At 45.7% G+C, this 17,661-nt stretch overlaps 1 protein-coding gene across 2 annotated transcripts; it reads left to right on the top strand.

Annotated features, from left to right (window-relative positions):
• Positions 1 to 1,035: 1,035 nt before the first annotated feature.
• On the top strand, positions 1,036 to 15,603 carry si:ch211-117c9.5 (sodium- and chloride-dependent creatine transporter 1). Of its 2 annotated transcripts, none has more exons than XM_049017706.1 (14): positions 1,036 to 1,496; positions 3,769 to 4,002; positions 5,922 to 6,053; positions 7,196 to 7,526; positions 8,014 to 8,146; positions 9,635 to 9,769; positions 10,302 to 10,405; positions 11,631 to 11,755; positions 12,170 to 12,282; positions 12,906 to 13,046; positions 13,234 to 13,336; positions 13,672 to 13,772; positions 14,669 to 14,839; positions 14,918 to 15,603. In XM_049017706.1, the coding sequence occupies exons 1-14, from the start codon at positions 1,466 to 1,468 to the stop codon at positions 15,047 to 15,049; spliced, it is 1,986 nt and encodes a 661-aa protein (XP_048873663.1). In that variant the 5' UTR covers positions 1,036 to 1,465; the 3' UTR covers positions 15,050 to 15,603. The 2 variants fall into 2 exon arrangements, with proteins under 2 accessions (XP_048873663.1, XP_048873665.1); XM_049017708.1 differs by having other exon boundaries at positions 3,772 to 4,002.
• The last annotated feature ends 2,058 nt before the right edge of the window (positions 15,604 to 17,661 follow it).

Below are 17,661 nucleotides of genomic sequence, written 5' to 3' on the forward strand. Positions count from 1 at the left end.
TGCCATGTGGCCTAATGGGCTAAGCAACCAGCTGTGTCATCCAAGTTCCCTTTTTTTGTCTTGTTTACTTTTACGGCATTAAAGTTCTTGGAGTATTTTTGTGTTAGTTGTGTACTGGTGTTTATCTGTATGATTCCTTGTTTTGTTCCCTCTTCTAGTTTGCAGTATGGTTTAGTGACCCTTGTTATCCTAGTTTCCCCTGGTGCTTGATCTTTAATCTGTTAATTGCCTTCACCTGTGCTTATTCCTGCCCATACCTGTCTCCTGTTGTATGTATTTATGTACCTTCCTTAATTTGCTGTAGTCCTCAGTCAGTCACTGTGCTAGTTCCTGAGTTTGCTCTGGTTTAGATATATGTGCTGCGTTACTTCCTGATTTAGTTCTGGTTTTCTCCCAGCCCAGTGATTAGACCTCTCCTGGTCCTGTTTGGCCCGTCTTTCTAATAAAACCCCTATTCTGGGGAGCAGCTTTGTGGATCATCCATTTACCAAGCCCTGCCTCCTTAACACAGTTCTATGAGCCCCACCTGGGGTCTATCTGTGCCCGTGACTGCACCTGCCCCTCGAAGGATCTGCTCCTGGCACTGTTCACCTTGTTGATATATAGTTTTGTGTTAATATAGGCGTACCATTCAAACATATAACAATCAATCGGCTGACAATGTAATAATTAAATTCCTCCGACAAAATAAAATGCTAATATTTCTATTCAGTTTCATCAAATAACAGACCACTCTCCAATTGTTCTATATCTGGAGAACCACAAAAGCTCACCTCATTACGTTTCATTTGATTCATGGTCTGTAATAGCAAAAGCCTCGATAGCGTTAATGTCATACCACCACGTGTAATTGCTTTCATCTACCTGACTTCATCTTGCGGGATGAAGTGAGGTGGAAAGAAGCAACAAACACGGAAGGATATAGTGGGAGGCAGAAGATAGAATGAGAGAGAGATGATGGTGCAGAGGAACGCGCCGCGATCAGCCAATCACGGTGCGGGATCTGCGAGGAGGGGGTACTGACAGCTCAGGACCGCTCCGTCACGCCGGGATCTCGCAGTCTCCGCTTCGGTCCTCTGCGCACACGGAGCGTTTTTGCGGTCGCAAGTGAAATCCGGGAGATCAAACAGAAACAAACAGTGGGACCCATTTTGATTTCGAGGTTACGGTTAATTTCCTTTAATTTTCATCCATGAGATTCTTCAGGCTTACCTTCAAGTGCTTTGTCGACTGCTTTTGAATCTTATTCCTTCACCATCCGCGACGCATTGTAAATATACCATCTCTGGCTATAGCTAGTCAGCAAGCTAAATATAGCTAAATAATATTTTACAGCAACACTGACTAAAAATAATATCAAAAGGGAAAACCAAGAAGGATTTAAATAACTGGATAAACGCAAACTCACGACTTTGTCGCACTTTCTACATTATTATATTTTGAGGCATTGGCGTTTACAACTGAAATGTCGCCAGAAGTGGAAAACCACGTTACAGGTATGTTATCAGAATAATTAATAATACTGATGTTATAAGTTATAGTCTCATGGGTATACCATGTATGTCTCACCTTGCTAGTTTTCTACGTAAACGGTAGCTGAGACCATGTATGGGTCATTTGATATAATGTCAAGCCAGTTGGGTAACTGCATAAATAGGTTACTACCACCATGATGATTTATTATTTCTGTCTTCATCCTGAAATAACTGATCACTCAACCATCTGAAATATCGTCAGTAAAGCCTGTACAGAATAATCTGTTTAACGCACATCTGTTGTATTATTATTATTATTATTATTATTATTATTATTAGTAGTAGTACGACTACTACTACTACTACTACTACCGGGTTAGACAGCTTGGTTCACACTGTGACATTAACTGGTATTTCAATCGTATTCACTGCGTCCGCGCCTTGTATTATTCTTAGTTCAACAACGTACGTAGCTAGACTGAAATTTATACTACATTGGTAAATGTTTTTTTTTTTCAGTTAACATGTTACCTGGAACAGAAATAAATATAATGTATGATTGCTACGCATTATCACAATATTAAAGCGGGTAGTCAATAAAGCATCCTGCTTCTCCATTTAAGATAGCGCTCGTACCTCAGACTCCATTCAGGAGAATCGCAACCCTAAACTGTTGATGATTCATTTCTACGTTACTCGAGTATCGACAGAAAATAACGGATAATCATGTATGCCTAAATCATTCAGTATCGCTGCATGGTTAGCGCAACGTCTTCTTTGGACCAGAAGCAATTATAAAATGCAACACTATACATAAATTCTTAAAAAGAAATTTTGTTTCTTGTATATAAAAGATTTGCTTCTTGAAAAATGACGTTGTTATTGCTCTTTACCTGAACATGGCGTTCTGTCTGCCAGTCTCACTACCCGTTATGAATGATGTGTAAGTCACATGACATACCCCAGTCTAAAGAATCCCTTTTTGAGAAATGGCATGAAGGTGCACAGCCTTGACTGAAGTGATTCTTTTCCTAATGCATCCTGCTAGCCTTACAACAACACTGCAAAATGTGTGTCTATGTGTGTTTGAGATGGATGGGAGGAGGCAGTATGAGGGACACAGGGAATGATGAGACAGGCAAGGTTCTGACCACCACAGTACATGTTGTCAGGAGATTTTCAGACACACAGGAGAAATGCAACTTAAGGACTTAAGCCCCTTAACAATTTATGACTAAGTAATGCTCCCGCCTGAATATTTGGAGGCATCTTTCAGAGTCATTAGAGGTGCTATTTTTAGTTTCAGCCTCTCTGTAAAAGCATCCTCTATGCTTTATAGTAAATCATGAGCAGTACAGCATTAAACATATAATATTCTGAAAATGAATGAATGAGTCACGATTCATGAATAAAAGACAAGTGAAATTCCATCCTAAAATATTAAGAACCACACTGACATAAACAGACCTTTTACGGAATAATGCAAAGTTCATTTTGAGAAAACTCTATAATAATGACATTAATGACTCTGATATATCTTTTATGAATTACGTATGGACTTTGTACCTTAAGTCTGCTAGTTTAAATACATTTTTCTACATTGAGCGACGCACATTTTCCCCCAATGTTATAGCCGTATTCTTCCAAGATAATAAATAATTTTCACAATTGTTAGTGTGTAAATGTATTGGTGGTTTGAAAACATGGTATATGAGCCTTTTAGTTTTTGTGATTTCATTGTTTTGCCATTTGCGACATTACAGACATAGTCAGGGTAAGTGTGGTGTCATGTTTGGGATTCCTTCATTGAAAAGGAAGGTGTAATTCATTGCAATGCCACATTTGTAATTTGAAGAAACGTAGCATGTATCCAGATGATTGTAGTACCACTGAAAATGGTTAATTGCCCTCTCCCCTCAGTTTATTCTTGTCTCAGGGGAAAATAAACATTTACATTTGGAGAAGAGGATCCAGTCTGATGTAGTTTCTAATTGAACCAAGTATGTCCCGAATGTGTATCACGAGTAGCAGGCTGGGCTGTGAGGCACTACTTGCAGGGAATCGTCCAGCACAGATGCTCGGCTGAGCCTCACCATACTTTCCAAGTGTGACAAGACTCTTGGAGAGCCCACTTGAACCCATGTCATGCAACTTCGGGTGTTAGGTGAAAGCAGGAGTGCAGAGCAGTTATGGTTTCTGCAGGCTTCTGAGATAAAGGTGCTTTGTGAGTTTGGGAGTTTATGTAACGGTATTCTCTCCCCCAACCTCTTTTTTTCCCTCTATTTTGGTACAGAAGATAAAAATTCCACCCAGGTTGAGTCAGGAGTACTGCTGGAAGAGGAAGGGGCTGTCATACGCCCCCTGGTGCCCATGCCTGGTGTTGAGGATGCTGGTGGGGGAGGTGGTTCGGTGGTCGAGAGAGAAACATGGACCAGACAAATGGATTTCATCATGTCATGCGTTGGCTTCGCCGTGGGACTGGGCAACGTGTGGAGGTTCCCCTATTTATGCTACAAGAACGGCGGAGGTGATGGCCAGACCCAACCGAGGCCCAGCAGGGCTGCTTACAGCATACAGGAGAGGGAATGGTGATGCAGTGTCACTTAGAGTGAGAGAGAGGGGAGATCAGGGGCCACTGCGTGACAGCGCGCATGTAGCAGCCACACGTGGCACATCGCGTCAATTGACAGAAAGCACAGTTTATGTCTGCAGTTCGTCCCTGAGATAAAGCCAGCCATAAACACAGCCTCCTTGTCTGTCTTCCCCTCCCCTTAACCTCTCATGCACTCTTCTGTTTCAGCTTGTCCGTGACGGACTTTCCTTGCTCTCGACACGTGTCGGCTCTCTTAGCAACCTTGTTTCTGCTCCCATCATCATTGCTCCGCCTTGGCTTTGGAAACCATCGGCGTTACTTGCATTACTTATTGCAGTTGGTGATCCTCCTGACCCTCTAAAGACTAGAATGCAAAGTTACTTCCTTTTTGCTATAGTTGCCAGTTTACACATGGCATAGGTACACGCTTTGGTCAGCCAGGGGGGTAGAAATGTGTTTACACACTAACATCGGTGACAGCTCTGGCTCTGCAATTTGCTCCTTTCTATGGCGTGTTTTTCCAGGAAAACTACAGTCCCAGTGCGTCTTAGTAATGAGTCTCATTAATCAATTTGATGAGAATGTAATGTTTTAATGGTGTTGCCGTTGTTGTCAGATTACTTCCATGTCAGGCCATTCCCATTAGTTTGCAGAGAATGTTTGTAAAGGAGTGGCACATTGATCCTCTTCTCCATTGCCACGCACCCCCAGGGCAGCCTTACCACCACCCTCTCGGACCAGGATGACTTTTTGGTAGATGAATGGATTGTTGTATAAAGAGTATTACTATTACAGCTGACAGGATTATGGGTCGAATTGCATGGCAGTTTGCTTAAATTGCCTCCCATCTAAACACTAATAAAGTCTTTACTGTAACCGCCCATCATCATTTCTTTTGCTCTCTGCTGGCCCCCGGCTGTTACCTTCTCATGCTTCTTCCTTATAAGGCCACAGTGGTATAATGCCTTTAGTAGGAATCATACGCGGCTGAGTGGTAGGCATCGCGCATAGGGAGCCAATGAGGGTGTTCATTGCACTGCTCCTGCACGCCTCTTGCTCTCCTTCCCTTCTTTCAGTCATTTCTCTCATGTGATCGTCGGGTCGTCATTTCTGTTTGCATGTTGACTAAATAGCGCCGGTCAGCAAGGAGGCAGAAGGATCCAAGAATGTGATTCATTATGCAGCAATTGAGGACTTAACCATGGCCATATTTAAATCCTTAAAGCACATTTTTAGCCTGCTTGTGGCTGCTCAAGGTCGTCCTTCTTTTCCCTGAAAGTCCTTTTAAGGGTTCAGTATTTACAACATAGACACCATGCATATTCACTGCTGGTGGCTGGTTTTGCTTTTATGACTCTGGCTCAAGGACAGCTTGTGCTAATCGTATGCAAACATGACTGAAATTAAACGTTATTTTTATGTCTCACCTCCTTCCGTCTCTTGCTTCAAACCTCTTTTTCCCATCTTTATCTTTGACCTTGCTTATCTCAGCCCTTACCTGCTGCTTCTTCAGCAAATATAACACTGAAAACCAGACAGATATCTCTGGTTAAGCACAGCAGAGCCTTCATCTCAGTTATACATTGACAGTTAAACACATTTTGTTTGCAAAATGCCCCAGTTCCTAACCAGAAACCTTACAACCTAGATTCTGTATGAACCGCCCCCTCTATCTCATATGTAATATTTAGTATTTCTAAAATAAAGTTTGAAGGATAGACTCCAAGGTGATGGCCATGAATTTCAGTAAATACTTCCAAACCCACCAGACCACAAAGAACATATCATGTGACAAAAAGTTATTAAACTCTGTGTCTCCAGTAACCTTTTCATCAGGTTATTATTTGCTGCAGGTGCCTTTCTGATCCCTTATCTGCTGATTGTCTTCATCGGGGGGATTCCTGTGTTCTTCCTGGAGATAGCACTAGGACAGTTCATGAAACAAGGCGGGGTTTCGGCGTGGAACATCGCCCCGCTGTTCAAAGGTAAGACCTCTGCATAGGTCAGTGGCCTGTACTACAAAGCGGGGCTACTGGCTGTTCGGAGTAACTTGTCGGATTTAAGGTACCACAGTTTAAATGGCCTTCATATTTGTTCATTTACATTTTGCCCAGACTACCTTAACCCTCGGGGTCGACGTCATCGTCGTCCGATGCCGCGTACCTTTCTCCTGTATTTCAGTTCATAACTCGCTGAAATCTTATTGTAGAAACATGAAAAAAAACACTGACTAAATCTGTAATCTGTCTTCTTTTCAAAACGTCCATTGTCGGAAAATTAGGTTAAATAGGCAAAAAAAGAAACCATGTCACCCTTCTTTGTTTTACCTGCATGGGGGGCGTGTAGTCCCTCCCTCTCGTGAAGATCGCTATTCGCATTCTAAATAGCCGCATTTCCGCGTATTCAAAATCGCATTCGCATGGTAATTTGATGAACAACGCAACGGTGAAACGCGATCCAGATACATCCCCATCAGCGCCATAAAAGGGGGGGAGTGATGTGGCCAGGTGTGAATAGCTCTTGCATGCACATGAGAGCTCCTACATATTCAATGGAAGGAGACCAAAAATAGCGACATGAGTTAGCTTTTTCGTATTTATTTATCCAACTGAATGTTGTAACTACACCATTTAGTCATTTTCATGTAGCCAAGACTTTGGTGATCAGATATCTGGGATCAAAACAAACTTCCATTGCTTACTATGTACTTTTACAATGTTTCTGCAAGTGTTCCAAACTGCATTTTGCAATGTCTATACTTTGATGTCAAATTATAAACTTCACATATTTACAAAGTAGACTGAGATTAAGATGAGTTTAATGCCAAAACAAATATATAAGAAATTATTTAATTGCCCTGAATTAAGTTTATGATATTGAATGAAATGTGTGACCATGCCCCAGTCAGTGGAAGTGTGTTCTCTGCCCCTAGACCCCAGAGGGTTAAATCCGTCAAGTTACCCCGATAAGCCAATAACCCCGCTTCATAGTACAGGCCCCCAATCTCAGCTGTGTGGTGTTTGGCATCTTTTGCAGCATAATCTTCTCTTCTAGTTTGGCTCTGGGAAACCATTTGTTTTGTTATCCTGTCTCCCCGCCCCCCCCTCGTTTTTTGTCTGTTCTTCAGGATTAGGCCTGGCCTCCATGGTGATTGTGTTCTTCTGCAACACGTACTACATCATGGTTCTCGTGTGGGGCCTCTACTTCCTGCTCAACTCTTTCTCGTCGCCCCTGCCCTGGGCCACATGTGGGCATCCATGGAACTCACCCAACTGCACCCAGGACTTCAGCAGGCCCTGCCCCAGTCACAGCTCCCTACTCGGTCCCGCTCAAGAACCCTCCTCCCCTCGTAACCAGTCCTCTCCCCAGCCCCTACAGAACCTTTCTTCTCTCCTCCTACTCAACCTTAGCTGTGCAGAGGTGGATGGCATGCGCTCTCCAGTCATCGAGTTCTGGGAGTGAGTTCCTGATTTATCAGCACCATGCCAGCTGGCAAGGGTGTTGGTTTTGTTTTAGCATTGGTAGCACCCAAATCAGCCCTGAACCTCCTAGACCCCTAAACGCACACAGTACTCCCACAGTATTGCTAGGGACATATCCCTACCATCCATACCTGTACAAGTCTATAGACTTTTTAGTTGGTCTTTTCAATCTTGAGAGCATGACTAGTTCTTGCAGTCACAGTTAGCATACGCTAACTTAGTCTAAGTTCAGCAAGCACCTCTTTCTGATTTACTCAGCTCACTTTTGCTGAGCATGTTAGTAATAGAAATCCTTGGTCAAGGGTTTCGCAGTGTCTCTCGGGGCTCACAGAAACAGCCCAGCTGCAAGATAGGCACCAGAACTGTTTGCTGGGTTGGATCTATGTGTTTGCTCACCATTTTGTTTGTGTGCCTGCGCCTGTACTTGACTGAGCACCCTGAAACCTTACTTTCTGTCTCTCAGACGAAAGGTGCTGCGTCTGTCAGGGGGTTTGGACGAGGCTGGGGATGTCAGCGGTCAGATGGTCTTATGCCTGGTGGCCACCTGGATCTTCGTGTACTTCTGCATCTGGAAAGGAGTTAAATCCACCGGCAAGGTCAGCCCAGCCCTTCCAGATTACTGGCATATGTGGGGCTAACGGTTTTACCCCTGCCACTCAGAAGCCTGTAGGCAAGTGTGGAATGTTCCAGCAGGCAAATCCTTGCCCTAAAAGGGAATGTTTACTTGGATACTTGCTAGGAAGTGCGGTAAATTCAGCAGAGAGACTTTCCTACATTTGAAGTGAGCCATCATATTACTTGCAGTCCTTAAAGAGCCATACTCTTAATGACATCACTGCTTTCAGTCTCAGTGCAATAAGAAGACAGTAATATTGTATTTATGTATGATTATATCGGCAAATATCTTTCTGTTGAAGAAGCTCCCATGTCTATAAAAACAGCCTTTATATCTCATATATACCTTATTCAAGAATATTTACTTAGGGGAGATTGTGTAACTGTCAGCTGGGGATAAATGTCACCCCTGAGATCCCCGCAGGTGACGTTTCCTCACCCCATCTGACAGAGTGTGAGCTGGGCTCTGTAGCCGCACACTGGCGCCGGCTTGTAGAGCTCAGCCCACATTCTGCCCAGCATCCCCCCCCCAGTGGCACTGTATTCCGAGCAGCAGGCGTGCGGCCGCCCCGCAGACCCGTCCGCCGATCCCCTTTGTCCCAGACTCCCTACGTGACGGCCGTGTGAATTTTCAAGGCCTCAGAGGCCTTGTAATGAAATTCCAGAGATCCCAGTGGCTGGCTCACACCGGCTTTGTTTTCCTGCACCCAAGCTAGTCTGACCTGGGTGCCCAGGCGGTGGCAAAACAAGGGGCCCGATTCAGCTTTTCTGCCCTAAGCTGATTATCTGGCTTTTTTCGGGACACCCCAGTGTGTATTTGAGCCCTGGATAACTGCTGTTTTTTCCCTTCTGCTGTCCTTGAGATCAAGGAGCTGGACTTAAAGGTTTAAAGTAGAGTCCGTGTGAGAGCTTTGTTTGCGCGGCCCCTTGGCCAGACCCCCTGCTTTGCAGTCTCATTAGGGAGATGCTTATGGTCTCTAAATGGAGAAGCTGTAATTCTCACACACTTATAAAGTTTTGTTTCTGTTCCTGAACACTTTTAACAGATGAGTTAAAGGTGTTTTGAGTATCCTGGTACATTTACTAGTACATTTGTGTAGTTTTTGGCTGGGCTGAATGCCTTGGAACTGTAAAATTAAAAAGTCGACTTTACTTTTTAATCGCGCCGCAATTCTTTTTTCGATGTGGTACACAGAGAAGCCATAACCGCAATATCATAGTTTATAATCCGGAACTCATCGCATCAGCATCCATTTAAACTGTATTGGTCGCAGTCACTGTATGGGGTTTTCTGGGAACTGCTCTTTCTGTAATGATCTGTTGAAGGTCTATTTGTAGTCTGTGTCCTTTTCATTGACGCCCTCGTAGCACTGCCCTGGCAACCTCAACGTGGTAAGCCATGTTTTACAGTGTGCGGCGGCGTGTTCCCCCATGTGACGACCGCCATAAGTACGCCGTCTGTCTCGCAGGTGGTGTATTTCACGGCTCTGTTCCCCTACCTCGTGCTGGTGGTGCTGCTGGCCCATGGTGTCACCCTGCCTGGTGCTCTGGATGGCATCGTGTACTACCTGAAACCTGACTGGTCCAAGCTGGCGGAGGCACAGGTGAGATGGCTTGCTCTTTGTCTGGTCATGTGATACCCGGGGGACAAATGGCAGAGTGACCAAAAGACGTTCTGGACAATTACGAGTTATCTTGAAATACTGGCAGTCCGCCAGCAGAATTTCTGACATACAGACAAGTTGTACTTCGACAGCATAACGCCTATTATAGAAAAAATTGATACTTAACATAACTAACGCATTACTTTGTGAAGTATGTAGTTACTGTTATTAGACAGATAGAGGGTATGGATCTTATTCATAGCTCTATTACTGTCCTACGTTTATTACTCAGATCTATCGAATGTTTTCTATTGTACGTGGAAACAGCCTAATGTGCATGTTGTCACTGTGAATAACATGCCCTGGCTGCCATGTGCTGTGCATGTCGTCTCGCTGTACGCTGACATGTGAAGCTTCCTCAGAGCTCACAAGAAGGCCACACTGGTGAACAAGCAGACGTGCGAGGAAACTGAGATGGTGGACATTTGAATTGGCGAGAGTCACCTTACAAACCCTAGTTGCTTGTGCCCAGGTGTGGATCGATGCTGGAACCCAGATCTTCTTCTCCTACGCCATCGGCCTTGGTGCGCTAACCGCTCTGGGCAGCTACAACCGTTTCCACAACAACTGCTACCAGTGAGTCACACGGCACGGCTGTTCCCAGCACCACACTCGGGGGAACAATCACTGTCTAAGTTGCTGTCGCCTTCCTGTAATGAAACTTTAATAGTAAGGTTCCATTTCTGCAGAAGGGCTTTCCTAGAATCTCTCTGCACGCTGCTGGGGTGCTGTTGCTTGCTGATGGTGATTTACTTCTGTTTTGGACAACAGGACCAAAAAAGTAATCTTCTCAGGCATACGTAGATGTTCACCTAGCCAGGCAGCCTCAAACACATGTACCCACATACCATCTTTCCCCAAACAGGATGGTCGATAGCCAGCAGTTTTGCTTTTTCATTTTTCCATACTTATTTATCACTTGATGTCTTCTGACCTCCTTGTTCAGTTGAGTGATTTCCACATTATCCCTTCCAATCACGTTGCTCCTCTTTTACACCAAGTATGGCGCGCTCCCCATGCCGGTTGCCCCTGATTAGGGTGCTAGCAGGTGGTCTGCTCCCCCACCCAGTTACCCTGGCTTTTGACTTTGCCCAAAACCCACACTCCACTGGTAGCCGGCATCCCTGGCGTGCTCTTCACTCAAAACGGACTCTTTTATTGCTCTTAGAAAGCAAATATTGCCTTTAACGGCACCCAGATAGGAATCACGTAAGGTAAGTGGGGTCAGCATTCAGGAATGTCTTGGTCGTAATTCTCTATGTGGGGAGGTTGGTAGATGGGCATGACCGGAAGGTTCCCTGGCTGGACAGAGACTCTCCTATCTCTCCACCTCTAATATCTCCCTACCCACCCAGGTGCTCTGACCCCTGTATCTCAGCTCTCCTCTACAGACAGTTTAAATCTGTAGATGGTTCTACAAACTCAGTGAGGACATTATGCAAATAGATGCACTCTAACTGGGACACAGATCTGTACTATTCAGAGCCCCAAGTGTAAGTTGTGACAAAAATAAGGGGGAAGCTACCTGCATCTGCTAATCGCGGAGATGTGATAATAGTGAAAAACAAACACGGCTCTGGGCAAATTTAATAATCCTGTATGTAAAATTTCCACACGATTCACATCAATAGCTCCAATAGAGCCGTTTCCATTACGACGTGTTGCCAACCAGTCAAAATACACAGGTGACTAGAGCTATCAGCGAAATGATTACAGCTATCGGCGTTAATCTGTCTCTCTCGCCGTCCCCCCTCTCATTGGTTCCTGCCGTCTGTCACTCTCTCTCTCTTTTGCCTTTCAGGGATGCCTTCATCCTGGCTCTGATCAACAGCGGCACCAGTTTCTTCTCTGGATTTGTGGTCTTCTCCGTACTGGGCTTCATGGCAGCGGAGCAGGGAGTGGACATCAGCAGAGTAGCGGAAAGCGGTGAGGCCCCGACCACAGTGTGCCCCCCCCCCCCCCCGCACCCCCGAGTTCTCCTCTAATTTAATTTTGTGCCTTTTATCAGTACTTGCCTCTGTTTTTTTCACCCCCATAAAGCAATAAAAATGCTTTTATTGCCTGTCCCCATACTGCTAATTTCCAGGACCTTTACATACAGGCAAACAGATGGGCATATTAATCAGAAAGACGACGTTCTGTGACAATACCCATTCTTCCCCCTGACTCTATCAAAGGTGCGTTTGCTGGGTGATGTTCTCAGCCTCACCGGCCATCATTGACTGGCTGTGTGCCCTCATAGACGGTCGCTTCACAGGCCTGGCCTCCTCCACTCAGCCAAAAGCTTAATAATGTTTTGTTGTAAGTGATGGTTAAACTAGAGTGGAGTGCTTTCCTCAGGTCCCGGCTTGGCGTTCATCGCTTACCCAAAGGCTGTGACCCTGATGCCCCTGGCACCTTTCTGGGCAGCCCTGTTCTTCTTCATGCTGCTGATCCTCGGCCTGGACAGTCAGGTGACCACATACACGCCCACCACCCTCCCCGATCCCTATGGTTCTGTGCCCCCTCCCCCCAGCCCATCGTACAAAGGCCTTCTAAGATATGCGCTTTGTACTTTAAATCAAAGTTTAGTTATAATGTCAGAAAGCTTAGCATAAGCCAGTTACTGTTTCAGTATTGCACCTGGGGAGAGATTTGATTTCAGCAAGCATGCAGAGGATATGCTTTGAGAAGATGGATGGATAATTCTGTCTCCTTGTTGACTGTAAATAAAAATGGATACAGAAATGTCTTCTTTTGAAAATGGTGGGCTCTCTGTTTACAGTACAACAATCTGAATATTCAGCACATAATCTCGTTATAAATCTACCCATTTTACCCAGTTAAGCAACGGCACACACCAAAGGTGAACAGCTCAGATCCAAACATTAAAAATCCAGGCCAAGATTTTATTTCAACCAACCCTTTGAGTACTCTGTGACTGTGACACTTTATGTTCAACTGACTGGTTGAAACAAAATCTTGGTCTGGATTTTAACTTTCTGGACCTGAACTATCCATCTGTGATACATTCAGCATATATCAGTGTGTCAGTGACTGTTTGGTCCTGCCTGTGCTCATTGCCCCTCTCTCTCAGTTCGTAGGGGTAGAGGGCTTTATTACTGGCGTCATGGACATGCTCCCTCCTAATTCACTGGCAGGGTCCCTACGTCGTGAAGTTGTTGTGGCGATCTGTTGCATCACTTGCTTCTTTATTGACCTCTCCATGGTAACAGAGGTAAGGGGTCATGATCGGGGGGAAGGGCTTGAATGATTTACTGTCATATTTCCTAATAGCTTTTGGTGATTTATGTTCAGGTTTTATTGCTTGAATGGTTTTCTCTTGGGTTTTTCTCACGGTGCTGTTTCCCTGCCCCTCACCCCCCTGCCCCTCACCCCCCTGCCCTATTCCCTCCTCTTCCCAGGGGGGCATGTATGTATTCCAGCTCTTTGACTACTACTCGGCTAGTGGGATGACGCTGCTGTGGCAGGCCTTTTGGGAGTGCATGGTGGTGGCCTGGGTCTATGGTAAGCTGGCGAGTTACACTGGAGGGCTGGGCTCCTTTGGAGGCAGGATCTCAGTGTAGGAGGAGCAAGATGGTGAAATGCGTGTGTGTGTGTGTGTGTGTGTGTGGCTGCACATTGATATATGCCTGCAGGGTTAATGTTTATTCAGAAATATAATGGAGGCATGTACAGGGAAACCAATAAACTGTCTGATAAGCAGACCTCTGCAGAGAGTCACTCAGGGAGGGAGACCAGACCACATGAGGCCACATTTGCATTCACATCTCATCCAGCTGTCTTTGACCTGTCCTTGCCCCCCACCCCCCACCCCCTTACCTCTGGGATTCTTCCCACAGGGGCAGACCGCTTTATGGATGATGTGGCCCGGATGATTGGTTACCATCCCTTGCCCTACATGAAATGGTGCTGGTCCTTTGTCACGCCCTGTGTGTGTGTGGTAAGTTAGTGGGCAGGGGCCAGAGACTACAGTACTGTACCTATAATCTTTAACCAGCAGCTCTTCATAGGCTCTACACTCACATCCCTCACAACCCCTCTCTTTATTTATTTTAACTGTGTTTAAATACTTTTAAACATATATTTTTTAAATACATTTTATTTTTAGGTCAGGACAGTGTTTCCCAATTTGGTCCCTGGCAACCAGGTAACAGAGGTAAGGGGTAACACTGCCAGTCCCTACTGTGAGCTGTAAGGGAACAAAAATGTGGACTGTCTGTCAGAGAGCTTGAAGGGAGCAAAAACAGGGACTGGCTGTAGGTCCGCATGGACCGGATTGGGAAACACTGGTCTACCACTAGTCTACCAACTCACTGTGATCTCTGATAACATCGAATAGTCACAGGGAGTTTACTAGAAAGAACATGTAATGATATTATATTTATGAAAACTGCACAGTTTATTAGTTTGACTTGCATGCCACACTTCAGCTATTTAACAGCCGCAGGGAAACCTTTCATAAGCAGTAGAACGTAGCATGTTCCAGCTGGAGCAATTGCGCCCCCTGTGGGGAGTATTAATGACATCAGAGACACAGTGACCTTTGCACCGTTTCTTTGGGTGCCTGACGATAAAATAAAACTAGTGGGAGCATGTGCAGGTGAGACCAAATCCAGTCCACTTTGCTACAGTAAAGTCTCACAAGGTGGCATAAACGTGCATATTCCTAAAAACACAATTTACGCAGTTTAAACCAATTTTTAGTGCAGAGAGTGACACTAGTGACCGGATTTGATTTGTTGAATATCGACAAAATATTTTTGCTCTCTTTCCCATAAAGCTGGAAACAGGAAGTGCACTACGTGTGCCTGACACCATGTCCGTGTTTGTTCACAGGGTATCTTCTTGTTCCATGTGGTGAATTACAAGCCCCTGACCTATAACTCCAGCTACGTATACCCCTGGTGGGGCGAGGCCCTGGGCTGGGGCCTGGCCCTTTCCTCCATGCTCTGCATCCCCGTCACCGTGCTCTACAAGCTTCTGCGCTGCAAGGGCTCCCTCAGGGAGGTGGGCTGCCTGCCAGTGGCCAAGCGGATGCTGGGGCTTTTGTGTCTGTCACTAACGCCGATCCTGCTCCTCCCACAGCGCTGGCAGCACCTCACCGCCCCGGTGTGGGGCAGACACCACCTGGAGTACCTGGCACCCGAGGCTGAGGCCAAACTGCTACCCGCTCAGGGGCCAAGCAAGACCACGCTGCTCTTCGAGAGCGTCATCTGAGCGGCGGGTCCCCACCTGTCCCTCCCTCCTCTTTCTCTGTCACTCCTTTGCTGCTCAGTATCAAGCTCAGAAGTGACCCACGCTCACCCACACAGATCCTGCAGATGTCCACGTTTCCAGCCCTTCATTGCAGCACTTGGGTGGGCGGGGAGGCTCGGATGCAGTGCCATTACTGCCCCCCTCCACCTGGCCTCGGTCCCCCTTGTTGTCGTGCCTCAGCCCCCTGTCCTGTCTGGATCCCTGCAGTGTCGTGCCCGTCCCGTCCCGTGCCATAGCATGCTGTCTGCAGGTCCGCCCTGCTTTTTGTCCCCGCATCACATTTTCCCATTCCTGATTACAACTGTCGCTACGGCAGGCATGCTAGTCCGCTTCGACCCCTGTCTCTGCACATGTTTGCTGTGAAACCGAAGTACGTCTGACCTAAAGATATTTAATACATTCTAAATCAGTATTTATAAATTATTGTAGTGATACCATGAATACAGCATTTAGTCGTGATTTGGTGCCATGTGTTTCCTCATTAAAATGAACATAAAAGAAAGCAGATTGTTTTACCCCCTTTGCACTTAGCCACATCTCCATTTACTTCTTTCCACCAGTTTGACGAATTTTTCACCAGTTTGATGATCTCTCCCGGGCATTTGCACCATCATCACACCAGTATTCAGACTTCAGGTGCTGAATTCATCAGAATGTACAGTACTGTGCAAAACTCTTAGGCAGTCAAAGAAAATGTCTAAATGATCTTTATGTTGGTGTAAAACTATGCTATTATGCCTTAGCCATTTCAAAACCTCTGCTAAAATCACCCCATTATTTACAGCAACCATCCAACACACCAGTATTATCTGACTCGACCACTAGCACACCTTGTACGGTTAATCAGTATCTCTTTGACTTTTTAAAGTGAATTAATTGTCAGCTAGTGGTGAAATTTAATAAATGCATGGAATGGCTGAGGTGCCCCTGAGGATATGTTTGGTCTCTGTTCATCTAGGCAACAAAATATCAGCAACTTTTTGGAGAACAGAAGAAATTTTTATTGTGTTCCTCTTACTTCGCACGTGTTCTTATGTTTTTTAGTCAGAGCAAATGTTCACATTCTACCCAGATAAATAGCTTTAAAAGTTTCTTTTGACTGCCTAAGACTTTTGCACAGTACTTTGTGTTTCTGGAAAAACCATACATAGGCCATCAGCTGGCCAAAGAGTAAACCACAGTATTAACGCTTTATTTCTTACACCTCCATCACCTGTTAAGCAGCAGAGCTCTCTGCCCATCTCTTCAGGCATGAATACTGTGTCTGTCCCATAGCCTAAGGTGACAGCCCATCGTGTGTTAAGTTCATGCGTCCTCCAGGTGGCATCATATCTAAACCTGGTCCACATGGTTCCACGAGTGAGTAGTTAGAAACTCAGTGCCCTGCTGTAGGGGGGCTGGGCCCCTGGTGGCCACCCTGTCCTGAGGGTCCTATGTCTACCTGCTTCTGTCTGAGGTGCCCAGGGGTCGGACAGCGGCCTCCCTTTGCTGTGAGTTTGTTTTGGAGTGTATGGATTAAGGGATCTGCTGTGAACCACTCACCATGGGATACATAGGTAGAGAAAGCTCATGTGACTGTTTACCATGCTCAGCCTCTTGTGTTATCCAGTCAAGGTTGGCAACAATGCCAGTAGGTTCAGTTTGATGAAAGGTTGCCTGTCACTTGGCCAGGTCCCTCACTGGAAATGCACTCGAGACCCCACCAGAAAGCGCTCATGTCCCACTCATTCAGTGGCGGTAACACGAGCCGCACATGCGAAAGGCTAAAAGCCACAAGGTAACCTGATGCAGCCGCTGGCCCCCGTGGAAACCGACTGCACCGCAAATCCTAGACCTCCGAACCTCGGCACAGACTTCTTGGTCTGGAAAACAATGCAAAGTATTATCCACTAAAGGAGAAGGTTCCGGGTTGCCACTCTGAGGGTAGGAGTGTTAACGTGTTGCCTCTCGTGTGTCACGTCTGCAGTCACGGTATAACAGGCAACCTTTGGTAGAAAAGCAGGTTCAGATACTCCTTGAGTTACTGGGACAGCACAGGCCAAGGGACGAGGACAGAAGGCTCTTTGTCAGACGTTCCCAATTATCGCCGGAGCAAGGCAGCCCGGTCCTTCGAACTGCCAGTAGACACACATGTGGTGATCCCTTTAAATTATGCTAAACAATATTTGCTGAGATTAGTATTCAGAGTAAATATATTGTAGCTAATATAAGCGCAAAGAATTTTTGGAACCAATCCCTGTTTATATTACACTAAACTCTCCATCTATGACTCTGCCCATGGTACAATAAAGGTTCGGTAGAGAGTGATCCACCTGCATCACTCAGTCAGCCAGCTGACTGTATGTCATTTTCCCTCCTCCTGCTACTGATAGAAGTATAATGTAGAGTTAAGTGTTTCCAGCCCTGTGTATGTATTACTGTGAGTATTAGTTTCTGTAGGTTTGTGAATCAGTGTTACTGTTCCTGAGGGGCTGTTTATCAGCTTGGTGAAGCGCGCTTGAAGGGGAGGCCTCAGTGGGCAGCAATGCTGCGTTTAGCAAAAAGCAATAAAAATCAAGAGGACGGGAAGTGCC

This window comes from Brienomyrus brachyistius, chromosome 6 (genome assembly GCF_023856365.1).
Source record: "Brienomyrus brachyistius isolate T26 chromosome 6, BBRACH_0.4, whole genome shotgun sequence".
Classification (NCBI taxonomy): domain Eukaryota; kingdom Metazoa; phylum Chordata; class Actinopteri; order Osteoglossiformes; family Mormyridae; genus Brienomyrus; species Brienomyrus brachyistius.